Source organism: Diceros bicornis, chromosome 32 (assembly GCF_020826845.1).
Source record: "Diceros bicornis minor isolate mBicDic1 chromosome 32, mDicBic1.mat.cur, whole genome shotgun sequence".
NCBI classification, from domain to species: Eukaryota; Metazoa; Chordata; class Mammalia; order Perissodactyla; family Rhinocerotidae; genus Diceros; species Diceros bicornis.
Window position 1 is genome coordinate 35,863,785 of NC_080771.1, and position 14,866 is coordinate 35,878,650.

General features: G+C 55.8%; 1 protein-coding gene across 3 annotated transcripts in view; it reads right to left on the bottom strand.

Moving 5' to 3' along the window:
* Positions 1-8,138: 8,138 nt before the first annotated feature.
* Positions 8,139-14,866, bottom strand: part of FBXO31 (F-box protein 31) — a 46,293-nt gene continuing 39,565 nt past the window's right edge. For all 3 annotated transcript variants that reach the window (XM_058528428.1, XM_058528431.1, XM_058528429.1), the window contains 4 exons: positions 14,354-14,463; positions 13,137-13,290; positions 11,576-11,964; positions 8,139-10,482 (listed from right to left, as the gene is read on the bottom strand). In XM_058528428.1, the coding sequence (XP_058384411.1) occupies positions 10,260-10,482; positions 11,576-11,964; positions 13,137-13,290; positions 14,354-14,463 (876 nt within the window). In that variant the 3' untranslated portion in view covers positions 8,139-10,259. The remainder of the gene's footprint in view (positions 10,483-11,575; positions 11,965-13,136; positions 13,291-14,353; positions 14,464-14,866) is intronic.

Below are 14,866 nucleotides of genomic sequence, written 5' to 3' on the forward strand. Positions count from 1 at the left end.
AGCACATTGGGCTAGTGGTGGTCCTGCAGACCAGAGGAGACCACCCAACCTGGCTAGACGAGGATGGAGAAGCGGTGGGCCATGGAGCCAGGTGCAGCATTCACCTCTCCACCCCCCGATGACCACTCACACACTGATGGCTGCCAGCGCCTGTTGCTGCCTGACGACTCTGGTCACTGGAGAGTCTCCTGTCTGGGGACAGGTCAGGAGTGCCAGGGAAGAATGCCCCTGGGAGCAGCCCTCAGCAGTGACAGGGAAGGTGGATGAGTATCCCGGCTTCTACACTCTGCAGGTGGGACAACTCTGGGGCATGTTCCACACCGTCCCCCCAGGTCCCCGTAAGACTGAGCCCCAGCTGCCCACATTGCTGCCCCTCTTGATGCCCGTTGTACTGGCCCCTTGCTCCCCAGCTCACACCCTGCCTGCGTACCTGTGTTTCCCAGATCATCTCCCCAATATAAACTACCTGCAGATCCTCATCTTGGGGTTAGGTTTTAGGGGAACCACAACCAAGACAGCCCCTCCTCTCCGACCGTCACCTGCAGGCTAGAGGAGCTCCTTTAGGTTGTTACAAAGCCACATGCTGCCTGCCATCTGTGCCATAGCCTGGGTCAGAGCCAGGGCCAGCTGTGCCCCCAGAGAGCTGGTGGCAGAGGCGGACTCTCACGGGTCACGCCTGCATGTGATTAGGGTAGCAGGATGCAGCAGTGTGAGGCCAAGTGAGTGCTAACGAAAGCTTTTAAAAAACCCTGGGTGGATGCAGGGAACAGAGCAGAATGGAGGGCTGCAAGCAAGGCTGACGTCAGGTTTCTGAAACACCAGGAGGGGGTGTGGAACATTCTTTCTCAGCCCCTTGTTTCAGATTCTGGATCTCCCAAAGATTTGAACCTCCTCTCAGAGGGAAAAGGGGCCTGCCATCCACTCCAAACGAGGACTTGACACCACAGTTAGGATCTGTGGTTGACCCTCTGCAGGGTTTGGGGAAGCTGGGGGTGGGGACAGATTGGGGACAGCTCTGTGCAACTTGACAGAGCTGGCCACCGAGAAAAGGGCCCAGTGCCCCCCAAAGTGGTAAGTCACGCCCCAGGCCTAAGGCCCTGTGGGTGGACAAAGCGGAGGAGAGATGTTGTGCAGGAAGGACACTGTCCAGTGGGTTGCCCCTGGGGCACAGCTGGAGGACTGCCACTTCCCACTCACCTACACACTTCCATATCCGTATCTTTGAGAATGTTACTACAAAAGCACATACTACTGCTGAAAAAGGTGTGATTTTTTGAGATTGGCTTCTTATTTCAGGATAATCTTACCTAACCCGTGACAGGCATAGGAAAGGAGCTCTACAAATCTAAACCCTGTAGGTTAAGTAAAAATGTGATTTGTAAATTAAATAAGAACTGTAGTTTTAGATTCTCATGTCCCTCACTGGGGGACTTTGTGGGTCTCTGCGGTTGAGCAGTACCTTCCCAGCCCGGGTCGCACCACGCGCTGCTGACGTGTTGGTGTGTTATGTGTGAACGGCCCCTCGATATAGGACTCGCACTTCTTCACCTAGACAGGGGCCCTGCAGTAGGTTACTAGTCCCCCTGGTGGACATCATCCTGTGTGACTCTACTGCCCCAAACCTTACCTTTTCCTCGTGGGGTCACAGGCTTCATCGTTGCCCTTCTTCTCCCCCCATCTCCAACTGTGACATTCTAGAGTTTTCTCTTTGATGAGCTGTGTAACATCAGCGTCTTGGCCTCCCTTCCCTTCTTCCCTGCGTCCTGCGATCTGCCGGGGAACACGTCATCCTCCTCCTTACTATTATCAGAACGCTACAAAAGGGGCCCAGCCTGAGCCGGCCAGCCAGGCTCTGGAAGAGCCTGTTCATTTCCAAATGCCCCTGTCACCATCTCACCCCACTCCCCCATGGCCCCAAGGGGCCATGTCCTAGTGCTTTCCCTAAGATCACCGAAGCGTCCTCTAGGACAAGGGGGGTTCCGCCTCTGTCTCCTGTGCCAGTGCACCCTGGGAGAGCTGGCCTTCCAATAGAACTGTGGAATGTTGGCAACAGGTGAGGAGCTCCATGGCGATGAGGCCATCCACCAGGCTCAGGCAGCCTCTGTCCCAGTCCAGGATCCTGCAGGGAGCTTGAAGAGGACAGGAATTGGGTGTAAGTCCTCGCCGGCCTCCCAGGCCAGGTCCACAGGGGTGCTCACAGTGGCTCTCTGAATGACTGCAGAAGGGCCAGCCTGCCTCCTGCCTGTCCACCACAGGGCTCAGGGCTCCCTCTTCTGCTGCTGGGGCTCCAGGTGGGGATGGCAGCAGTCCCGAGCCAGCATCCATGCACCTATTGTCCACTGAGTGGTCACAGCAGCTCCATGAGGTGAACTACAGGCCCAAGCCACTAGCAGGCAGGGCCCCTGCGACAGCGTTTGGGCCAGTGGCACACAGAGGCCAGAGCGGGATCAGATCTAAGGTCCAGCTCTTCTCTCATTCCCCCACCCCAGTCCAGTCAGCCACAACTCATCCAGAATCCGGTCACTTCTCAGCCCATGTCGATTCCAACAGAAACCCCTGCAGCAGCCTCCTAGGGGACATCTCCCACCTCCACCGTCCTCGCCTGCAGTCCCTTCTCAACACGTGGCCAGAGCCATCTCCTGAGCCTGCTCAGAAGCCTCCAGGGGCTCCCAGGGGGCTCAGAGGGAGAGCCCTGGTCCTCACCATGCCCACAGGGCTCTGTGATCTGTGCCCGTGTGAATATGAGCACGCATGTGTGCATATGTGCACAGACCCACACAAATGCACACAGTACATATAAACTGTGTCTGTGGTACTAAAATTTCATGGGAAGTATTAAAAAAAAGTCTAAAAAGACTCCTTGGAGGGAGATGATAATGAAAAAAAGGCTGAGAAACACTGCTGAATGAAAGAAGCCAGAGTGAAAAAGCTACATACTGTATGATTCCATTTATTTGACTTTCTGGAAAAGGCAAAACTATAGGCATGGAGAACAGGTCAGTGGTTGCAGCGGGGGGTTGGGGGGGTGGGGGGGATGCCAGCTATGAAGGGGCAGCACTGGGGATTTTGAGGGTGATGGAACATCGTATATCCTGATTGCGGTGCTTGTTCACAGCTACATGTTAGTCAACTCAAGGAAATGTACATACACTAGAAACTTTCTGTACATAAATTATACCTCAAAAACCCAACCAAGAAAAAAAGAGGACAGCTCAACCCTTTCTCACTGAAGTGCAGAAGACAGCTACTTATTTAAAATGTTCCTTGAGGGATTTTCTCAGGAATCCTCTTCCTAAGGGATGTTGGAAAAGGAGATGTTTGTTACGCAGCAATAGATGACAGCTACAGAACAGCTGCTGTGCTGCAGTATCAGAATCCTTTGGGGAGTTTGCAAAACTACGAATGCTCAAACCCTCTCCCCAGAGATCACAGTCCAGCATGCCAGGGCTGGGCAGGCCTCTCTCTCTTACTAAGCTCCCTGGTGGCGCTGAGCTTCATGCCCACCCACCCCATGGGGAGCCATCCCACTGGCCCTGACTTAATGGCCATGGCCTCCTCCTGACCACCAGAAGCCAGGGGAAATGTGTGAGGTAAGGTGGCCTCAGTACTGGGAAGAACCACAACTCCGGAGCATCGTGGAGACCCCGTTCCTGGGCCCCTGCTGAGCTTCTGGGAGTGATGTCCCCCCCCAGGTAGAGAGGGAGACAGGTGAGGACACAGCCTCACCTGCCATCCTGGCCCTGCAGGCGCTGAGCCAGGCGTCATGCAAGCCAGGCACCACAAGTCCAGCTGCGCCCACTTCCATCTCGGCCTTGACCCTTCACTGCACCGGGGATAGACCATGCCCTGATGCAGCGCTGAGGGTCAAGGGGAAGCCACCTGAGCCCATTTTGGGGACGTTCCACACTATAACCAGAGCAGGACTGAGACCCTGCCACTTTGTTCACTGCTGTGTCACCTGGGCTCGGCACTCTGTTCGGGGCATGGAGGTGCAGATACTGACCCAGTGGTTCTCCACCACTGCCCCCCAGGGACACTGGCCACTTCTGGAGGTGTTTTGGGTTGTCACAATAGGGGAGGCCAGGGATGCTGCTGGGTGCCCTACAGCGCGGCTGACAGCCCCAGCACAGAATCTCCCGGCCCCCAACATAGAGACGGAGTGCCGGGTGGAGAAGCCCTGCTCCAAACGAGCAGTGAGGGCTCAGGGACTGAGGAGCCCTGGGGGTCATGGTGAGGCAGCCACAGGGTTGGCTCCCGGTGAACATCTTAGGTCTGCAGCTTGGCCTGGGCCGCGGGCACGTAAACATGCCCACAGGGGAGAGCAGGACTGTCTGGGGGTGGACCTCGCCGCCTGAGCTGCTTCTCAGGCCTCTCTCTGGGGCCCCCACGCATGTCCTGGGTGGTCTGCTGCCTCTTTCCCCCTGATTCTGCTTCCCAAGAAGCACCTGTTCACCCCAGGGCTGGGCAGACCAGGGCCCGGGCATCACACAAGGGCCAGCAGGCGTGGGAAGGGGGTGCCAGGTGCCCACCCTCTACCATGAGCAGAGCGTTTGTCCCCAGCGGCTGTGCAGTGTCTGAAAACCACATTCTGGGAAGGAGCCAGGATGGAGGCCTTCTATCACTGTTGGATTTTGAGGTCAAAATGGGGGAAATGTCTGAAAACTTGATGTGAGTGGCATTTCTTTCTTTGTAGTTTTCACCTTGCTGTCTGGGCTCACGCACGTATGCAGTGACCCTAAGTCTCCACTAGAGGTCGGCCTGCAAAGAGACCCCTTTTGACGAGGCAGAGGGGAGATGCCGCCAACACAGCCTCCTGCGGGAAAGGACGGCACGCCTCCGTCCAGCCAGTGGCAATGTGAGGCTTCAGGGACAAGAGGGCTAAGCGACCCCCCAGATGGAGGACGGGACCTGGCCACAACCCTCTCAGCTCTCCCAGCCTGGCTGGATGGGAACATGAGGTACTTTTACTTTCGATGTTAAATATTTGAATTTTTTACAAGAATATTACTTTTGTAAACAGGAAAAAAAAGATAAATGAGATCCTGAGCTGTGTGCCCAGCCACAGGGCACAGCCCCTGCCCTGTCCACCCTGCTCTCAGAGAAGGCAAACTCACTTTGACTTTAGCCTATGAAAACCCACTGTGGCCGACACTCCCTTGGGGCCACCTTGTGGGGGATGGGGACACCAGCGGAGGTCAGAGCGAGGGATCCAGGGACCTACGGTGTCTGAGTTCCAAGGGGTCACTCGGCGTTCTGTTCCATAACTGGGAAAATCAAAAACTTTATTGGTTGAGATGAGGTGTGAGAACTGCAGGCTCCCACCCACGATTCAGGCCCCTCCCACATCCACAGCCCATGCTGTTTAAGGCTCCAGCCTCCATCTGAATCACATCCCAGAAGAAACAAATTACAAAGCACACACGGTTTCAAAAACTGCTTTATGGAGAAACAACTCTGCAGGGTCGTCCTGTCCCGGCGACAGTGTCGGGCCAGACTCACAGCAGCTGCTTCCTCGGGTCGCCCCTGCCCCAGCCCCAGCCAGCAAACCCCAGCAGATGCCTGAGCGTGACCACGGCTCTCCCCAGGGCATGGCAGTTCAAAATCAAACAGCATAAATATGTTTCTTCGCCAAGTTGGTTATATGACCTCAAACAACAAAAAGTAAAATTTCGCTAAAAAAGCAAAAGGTTCTGAGCGCTTCGTGTGTTTTGGCTGGTCTCCCTGCGAGCAGTGACAGGACCCAGAAGAGGGAGTGCCTTCCTGCCGGAGCCTCACCAGCACCCACACCCCTGAAGGCCGGCCTGCAGGCCACTGAGCTGTAAATGACCCAGAGGAGCTCAGTCATTTGGCACCTTCTCGTTCCCAATCACAGTATCAGGCAACCTGATGGCATTTTCTGCTCTCTGAATACTGTCAGAACGTAGAGTCAAATTACATTCCAGATCTCCCCCAAAAAAGGGACAGCGGTTAGCCTATATTAACACTGGGACTGACCGTGAATGGGACGTTTTATCCTCAAGCCAGGTGGATATATATGAGAACGTTATATGAGAACGTTCCCGTAGCATTCTTAAGTTAGAACACGAAGGTGGTGAGGGTTCCAAACGAACACGGTCGCTTTCCCCAAGCACCAAGTCATGCATCGGGTTGGTCAGTTTTCTATACATGGGACACCATGGTCATGAGGAACTTGAGAAATTCCCAGATTCCTGTGACCCAGGTCACCAAATGACAAAGGGACTGAGCAGGTTTCTGCTCCTGTCACTGCTCTCGAGCCCTGAAAAGTGACCTCACAGCGGCAGTGGGAGAAAACCTGGGCAGCCCACAAACTGAAAACCAGCCCCTCAGTGTTGTCAGGGGTGGAGAGTCTCAGCCATCAGGGCTGCAGCAGTAAACTCCACATTCTCAGTGAAAGAGTCTGGCATGCCACCTCGGCAGCTGAGCTCGTTCTGCATGAAGCGGGAATGGAGGCCGCCCTGTATCTAGCTAGCGTTAGCCCACTGTGTGCGCTCTCCCACCCTTCGTGTCGGCCTGGAGGGCTTACCAGGGATGCAGGCAACCTGGCAGAGCTGCCTGGTGTCAGGGCAGGAGGGTTTGGGAGGGAAGGAGGATCTGGGAGGGGAGCAGGGTTTGGGAGGGAAGGAGCAGGGCAGCCGCAGGGAGCCGGAAGCCCAGATGGAGGGACCCAGGGTGTGGCTCAGAAGGGAGGTCCCACTCTGGACAGAGGAAGGAAGGCATTTGAAACAATTCCAGGGGCTGGCCCGGTGGCGCAGCAGTTAAGTGTGCGTGCTCAGCACCGGCAGCCCAGGGGTTCACAGGTTCGGATCACGGGCGCGCACCGACGCACCGCTTGTCAAGCCATGCTGTGGTGGCGTCCCACATAAAGTGGAGAAAGATGGGCACGGATGTTAGCCCAGGGCCAGTCTTCCTCAGCAAAAAGAGCAAGATTGGCATCAGATGTTAGCTCAGATGTTAGGGCTAATCTTCCTCACAAAAAAAAAGAGAGAAACAATTGCACTGCCACGAAGCCTCCAAACCTGTTCACAGCCAGCAGCAGACGATGGAGGTCTGAGCTGGGGGGCAGATATAACCAGATATGCTGCCACGCCTGCGTCACGTGGCCAAACAAAATAAGGTCACCTGCAACAGCCTCATGCAGTGAGCATTCAGCCCCAATACAGAAGACTCCAATGACTTGTGTCTGAAAGCTGCAATCACATCACTGCCAATTGAGCAGACACTACAGCATGTTCAAGTATGTGCAGATGCACCTGAGGCCCCTTGCTCCACACCACAGACTTACCCCACCTCACAGCAGTGAAGGGGCAAGTGACGGTGGTGCCAGCGATGGAAAAATGTCCAAAGACCCTCCTAGGTCCACCTGTGACCTTCCCCAAATCAAGCACCATAGGGCGTTGCTAAATTGGGTCATTCGGGTTCCTCGCTGAAACCTGGTTTATCAAAATCGCACTGCTAAGGGGCCAGCCCGGTGGCATAGTGGTTAGGTTTGCACACTCTACTTTGGCAGCCCCGGGTTCGCGGGTTCAGATCTCCAGTGCAGACCTACACACCACTCATCAAGCCATGCTGTGGCGGCGTCCCCACATACAAAATAGAGGAAGATGGGCACAGATGTTAGCTCAAGGACAATCTTCCTCAGCAAAAAGAGGAAGAATGGCAATGGATGTTAGCTCAGGGGCCAATCTTCGTCACCAAAAAAAAAGAAAAAAAAATCACACTGCCTTCAACGACTTCAGCCTTTGTGATTCCTCACCCACGATGAATTAACTGGAAGTTCCCCGAGGAGCTGCTTGTCCGTCCTGGTGTAGAGTGAAGCCGGTAGTGTTGGGTTTGTCCCTGCACACCTACCTACTGAACTGGAAAACAAGAGGTGGCTAGGGACACGTCCGAGTGGGAAACAGCATGCACTCTGGATGACCACCCTCACCCTTCACTGCTGCTGGTCTGTCAGGCATCATACAGGCCGCTGCCAGCTGGACAGACCCCACAGGCCCTGGGGTCCCACTCGACACCAGAGACAGGGGCCAATGTGAATGCAGCCAGCAGCCCAGGATTATTTCAGTCATATTAGTGGAAACCATGTATATAGGCCCAAACACTGGAGGCAGGTTACATCATTTAGATTTGAGATTGGTTTTTAATCAGAAGTGCTCATCTTCAATCCGTGTGCGCTTTACAAAGCTACGGGGGGGCCTCTGATGGAGATGGGGTCTCTTAGAGCGAGCCTCAGGCTCTGGGCAAAATATGCATTTTCTTGATTTTATTTAAACAATGGTGAAACTCAGAGAGCAACAGCCCACACACCCAGCTGTCCTTCATTTTCATTTTCCTCGACACTTCATGGCCATAGTTTTCACTGTTCAGGGACAGCCATGCTTGGCACGAGAGAAAAACAGTCCCACTGCAAGAGGGGAAGGGTGACGACACGTTTAGGCTCAGTCCTGCAAGAGAAACTGGGACCCCTCAACCTGACTGCAGGTCCCGCGAGAAGGATCTGGGAGGTGAGGCGCGGGCAACTCGGACAAGACTCGGCTGACAGCACCAGGCAGATGAATCCGCGGCTGCCCAGGAGGGACCCCGCCTTCTTCGCTTGCCTCTCTCAGGTCTCAACAGAACCTCCTGGGAGGGCCAGCTTGCCATTTAGGGGCTGTGCCCCAGAGCTTGTCAATTCTATGATTCTAGGAAGCAAAGGAAGTTCCAAGTTGCCAAATGCACTGAAGCTAGGGCAATGGGGATTTTTTTATTTTAAAAAAAGGCCAGTCAGGGAGAAATTAATTGGGAAAAGAGGACATATTTCACGGGACATCTCAGGCTGGTCTCTACATGAAGGCACCACAAAGCCGCCCCCTTCCCTGTGCTCTCTCGCCCTCAGCGTGAGGCTCAGCGCAGTCCACCCAACAAGGATGAGCAACTGAGCCGGGGATGAAGTCTGCCCTGCCCCCCAGTGAAGCCACACACCATGGACGGTGGATGCAGTGATGGCTCCCTGCAGGCTGGAGGGAGAGCTGAAACTAATTCTCAGAGGTCTACGTGCATTTAGGGCTCTGCTCTTCAGGAGACGCTAAGATCAGCAGAGACCTCAGAAGGGTCCCCAAATGCAGGGGTCAACACAACACAGGCAAAATGCCAGCAGAAATGTCAGTGCTCAGGGTCTCTATGCTGGAGGGTCCCGGAGAGGTCCTGGTCTCCAAAGTGCGCGTCCATGCGTGCAGTGTGACTTTTCTAGTAAGCTACCCTCTCAACTGAAAAGGGTAGTTCTTCTAAGTCATCTTCTGCAACCACTTGTGATGCTTTAACACTTTCAAGAACAGCACCTGTGTAAGTAACTGCAGGGCCGTTTCAGACGTAGCCCTGTCTCACTTCTGGGACAAGTGGCTGCAGCCCTGGGTTCTGACACGAGAGTGTGTGCGGGGAGAGGGGGAGCAGGGCGTGGACACGAGTGCCCTGTCTGGAACTGGCTGCGGCAAAAGTCTTGGTTCTAAAGCTGGGGAGAGGCCGGGGCAGGTACACAGGCGCTGCCCCGGGACCAGGGCCAGGGTGGTGTTTGCAGGGCCTCCAAGCTGCTCGAAGGCCTGCAGTGATGTTCTCTAGTGACCTGTATCACTAGCCCCATTTCACTGACTCAGAAACTGAGATCGGGGTGAAGTGCTTTTGTCCAAAATCGAAGCGAGTCGCTAGAGAAACAGGAATTCAGTCCAGGGTCCCAAACCCAACACCCTGACTCCCCGGAGCACCCTTTCTGCACCCACTGCCCCCCCAACCCCAGGCTGCATCAGAGTTCACCTGGCCAAGGCCGCGCCCCAGGCCCTCGCAGGCCCACAGCCCCTTTACTCGCTTCCTGCAGAGGGGACCCCTTATATCAGCCCAGAGCAAGAGACTCTGTTACTCATGAACTTCCCTGAAGGAAGATTTTGTTTTCCCTAGAAAACTGCCAGCAGGCCAAGGAGAAACCCAGTTTCTCCAGTTCAGTTATTCAGACGCCCTGCAGCTGGCCTCGAAATCAGTTTCATTCTGGTTCTTTTGTTTTTTGTGAGACATGCTGAGCTTTCCCATCAGCTACTGACAACTATACAAGCCTGTGTTGCACACTCTATAGGAAGCGTCTCGGGGGGCTGGGCCAAGACCCCTACGAGAAGGTGGGTGTTCTGGTCAGAGACCAGATCTCCAAAGTGCATGCTGCTGCTTTCCCAGCTTGCAGTGTCCAGAGCCCCGGGAGCCCCCAGCAGAGAAGTGGAACGTCAGGAGGTGAGGGACTGAATGTTCTTGAGCATCTCCTCAAAGGCCTGTGGGGACGGTGCGTCCGCGTTCCGGAAGGTGGCCTGGACCCTGCTGTACAGGCTGAAGGATTTCAGCTCCAGCCAGATGAAGCCAAAGCGGTCCTCGTCAAACAGGATGAAGACCCCCGGGGTGCGCTCGGGGCTGGTGAAGCCATGGCCAGCGATGAGGCCTGTGCCGTAGAAACTGAACAAAGACAAGAGGGAAGGTACAGGGAGAGAGTGGTGAGGGGCCTGGAGGCGCGTGTGCTGGCCCAGGTCAAGCACCGTGTCCTTCCAGGTGTTCTAAAACACCCTTCATTACACACGAGCCACTTTCACTCTCTGCCAGCAGGAAGCAAAGACTCAGTAGGTGATGGCACCTGAGAGAGCCTGTCTGTGTAGGGCCCTGCTCAACTCAAAACGCCCAATGCACCCAGCTGTCCATGAAGAGGGGCAGGGCTCTGGGTGTTGCAGAGACAGACGTTGCCTGACAGAGCACACGAGCCAGCATGCTGGTTCACCCCAGATGGTCAGGCTCACTCTGCTGCTCTCTACCAGCTCACCCAACTAAAGGCCCAGGATCTCAGGCAGCCCGCCTTGTAATTCTGTCCCAAAGCATACGTCTTCATAACACAGCCCCAGCCAAGAAAAATCTCAATCCCTGGGATAGTTATGTCCACATATGAACGACTTTATAATCAATAAAGACTCATCGGCATGCAATTGACATTAACTCAGAAGGTAGAACTTTCAAATACCCACATGGCCAAGTTCTGAGACCAGCATCAGGCAGAAACACCCTTAGGTCTTTTTTGCAAAGAAGTCGGTGCATCCAACGAGAAGCCAGGGGCTAGCCCAAACCTCCCAGCACATGGAATGGTGCCTGGGGACCCCCACCTCCGCCAGCCATGCTGAGGCTCTACTGGGCAGGAGTGGGGACAGCAGCCCTGTGCAGGAGGCCTGCGATTCAGAGGGTTTCTCAGTAGAGAAAGAAGTACCACTGAGGCCAAGTAATGCCTGCTGAGCTTAGAGACACACTGCAGAGGTCTCCTGCAGCAAGGCCTCACAGACACACAAGCTAGACAGGGAAGGAGTGCAGCACCCCCCGGCCACAGGGCCCCTGACACTCAGCACGGGCGTGGAGGTCCGTCCTGTGGCTCCACCTGGTGCAGTGAGCCCCCACACCAGCCTGTGCAGAGCCCGGCCCCACCCCAGTCTCCAGCACAGCTCATCTCTGTGCTGGCTGACAGGCAGGGCCCTCCCTAAAGCCCCATCCTCGCCCACTCTCACGTCCTTACCACATCCTGCAGGTGCGGGGATAGTCCTCGTTCCTCGAGCTCACACCCATGGGCAGCACAAATGGCTGCCCCTGCCCAGACTGGGCGGGCTGCTCGGCCGCAGCCACGGCCCCTCCATCCCCAGGCTCTCTTCCCTTCTCGGCGGGCGGCTCCACGCTGAGCTGGGCAGGGCCCTGCTGGGGCTCTTGGGGGCTTTGCCGGCTGCAGCCCTCACCATCCTCAGGCCCGTCTTCCTGCTGCTGCTGTTCCTGCCGCACCTGCTCGCGAACTTCCAGGACGATGCGGGAGAGCTCATTGAAATCGCGGAGGTTCTCGATGTCAGGCAGCTGGATGCGGTGCATGAGGTCAATCTCCACCGTCTGCTGCCCAGCAGGGATGTTGGGGTCACCCTGAGGAGCGAGCGGGCAGTGGTCAGCAGGGTTCAGAGACCAGCAGAAACTCGCTCTGTGCGGTTTCCAGCCTAGATCCCGCCTCTGGCCAAATGAGCTCACTCTGACATTCCTACTGATTAAGCAATAACCCCTTACAAAGTAAGAATCTTTTAGAAGCCGTTAAAAAATTAATGCCTGGAGTAGGCAGCCCCATTTGTGAAGGGATCTTTGAGAACAGAGAAGGACAGCACCTACAAGTGACCTTCAGGGCTGTGACCAGGCATCTCACTGAGTCTGCAGGCACCCGGCCCACTGGCTCAACTGCACTCAGATAGGAAATAGTCCATGTGACAGTTGAAGTGACGAGGGCTCAGAGAAGTTCACGGACCCTCCCAGGGTCAGGCAGCGGGGGTCAGGCCTGAGACACCAGCCCAGATCCGTCTGCCTGGGACACAAAAGCTCCTAAGCTAGAACCGAAGGAGATCTTCCAGGCCCTGCAGTTCTACACAGGGCTGAGGAGCACCTTGAAATCCCTGTAGGAGAGCCCCAGGGACACAGCCCCCCTTCTGGGCTCTTGATCACAAGGAGCTTTCCCAGCAGCAGAGGAGCCTACTGGCCTACTGAGGTTCAGGAGCACTGCTTTGTGAGGACTAGAGAGAGGTGCTGCTTCTTCAGGACACGTTAGTGCACCTGCCAGACACTCACCCCAACAACTCTGCAAAGGACAGGGGAGCACAGGGTGACGGCAGCCCCTAGAGCTGGCCACGCAGGGCCTATTCCTTCAAGACCCCCATTCAGCTCAGCCACCCTCCCAGTGCTTTCACAGCTGCTGAGGCCGGGAGGGGCAGCGGGGCTGTGTGCTAACACAGAGGGTCTCCAATGTGGTGGCACTGTAGGGTCACCTGGGGAGCTTGTGGAGCTCCTTACCCAGCTCACCCACAATTAAATCAGTATCGCTGGGGTGGGGCCTGGGCATCAGTGTTTTCTCAATGTCCCCAAGGATCTCAGCATGTGGCCAGGGCTCTGGAAGTGCTCAAAATCCCCCAGAGATCTTGTGGAATGCAGCTCCTGGTTCAGGGGGTCCAGGGCCCACTCTGAGTAGCCAAGGTGCAGCCCAAGTCACACCAGTCCCTGGCTGATCTGATGGTGCCTGCAGTGCCGGCCCCAGCAGGGTGGCCCCCGGGACTCACCGTGATCTTCGTGCCCCTGGCATGCCTCCCGTGGAAGCTCAGCATGACAATCTCCAGGCCATGGCTGCCGTAGGTGCCTTTGAAGAGGCCAGGCCTGAGGAGGTCGTCCGGGTGGCTGGGCGGAAGGTAGATGCGGCGGTAGGTGAGGCAGTTGCTGCGTGGGGAGTGGGCAGCGTGAGAGCACAGCAGAGACGCACGCAGGGCAGAAGTGTGGGTCTCGCATACACTGTGGGGGTGAGGCAGGGCAGAGCGGCCTAGCGCGGCCAGGGTTAGATCCTGCCAGGCCAGTGGGGAGCAGGGGCACCCCATGTTCCTGACCAACGCTCATCCCAACCCACGTGTGCACGGCACACCTCACACCTTCTCCAGTTCCAACAGGGCTTAATGTGCTCACATTCACTCTGCCAGGTGCCCCAAGGCAACTGAGGTGGCGCTCTCAGTGAAGGGGAGGAGTTGCCGCTCCTGCTCTGTCCCCCGGCACAGGAAACCTGAAATCGTGGCGGGGATGCTGTGAAGGGGCGAAACAGGGGCCGCAGGGACAGGGCCCAAGGGCAGAGAGGCTGAGAAAGCAGGCCTCCCAAGGCAAACATGAGGAAACAACCACGAGGCTGTGGTGCACACACCAGGCCCACCAGAGCACACTGCTGGTGGGTGGTGACAATAAATCAGACAGAACAGATGAGGAGGGGATGGGGACTGCACTCAGAGTACCCAGAAAAGACTGCACTTACAATACCCACAGAGGGAGATTATGCTCATAGTACCCCCACAGAAAGGGACTGTGCCCACAGAACCCACAGAGAGAGAGACTGCTCACAGTACCCACAGAGAGGGACTGCACTCACAGTACTCAAAGAGGGGGATTATGCTCACACTACCCTCACAGAAAAGGACTGCACTCACAGTACCCACAGAGGGGAACTATGCTCATAGTACCCCTACAGAAAGGGACTGTACTCATAGTACCCAAAAAGAGGGAGTGTGATCACAGTACCCACAGACTGTGCTCATAGTACCCACAAAGAAAAGGACTGCATTCACAGTACCCACAGAAAGAGACTGCACTCATAGTAGCCCCAGAGAGGGACTACACCCATAGTACCCACAGAGAGAGGGACTGAACTCACAGTATCCCACAGAAAGGGACTATGCTCACAGTACCCACAGAGAGAGAGAGACTGCACTCACAGTACCCACAGAGTGGGGGCTGCACTTACTCATACTGACTGGTATAGATGAACTTCATCAGGATGAGCTCCTGCATGTGCTCGTGGAAAATGTCCTCCAGTGTCCGTCCCCATTCTTCCCTTAGCCACGTTCGGAATTCCTTCCAAAAGAACACAGGCTGTGAAAACCACCAACACACAAGGGCATGAAGAGGCTGCTCACTGTGACACCAACTGGACAAGCAGCATTTTTATAGCTGGGGTGATGCCTTGGGCACACCCATGCCAACGAGTCCCCACCTGACTGGATGGGATGGAGATGGAGGCTGGGCAGGAGGAGGAAGAGCTGCCATGCGTTTGGTCTCCCAGCACCTGGCCTCCCTTCCTCTGTTGAGGCATGCCACCAATGAAAACTGAGGGGCTCTGGTCCCGGCTTTCCCTCAGCACATGGGCCCAGACTTCACAGGACACAGCAGGGACCAAACAGGTCCCTTTGGGCAGGGCTGGGGCCACAGCTCATGTCCAGAGCTCCTGGGTAGCAGCCACATGAGCCTCACTCCCATG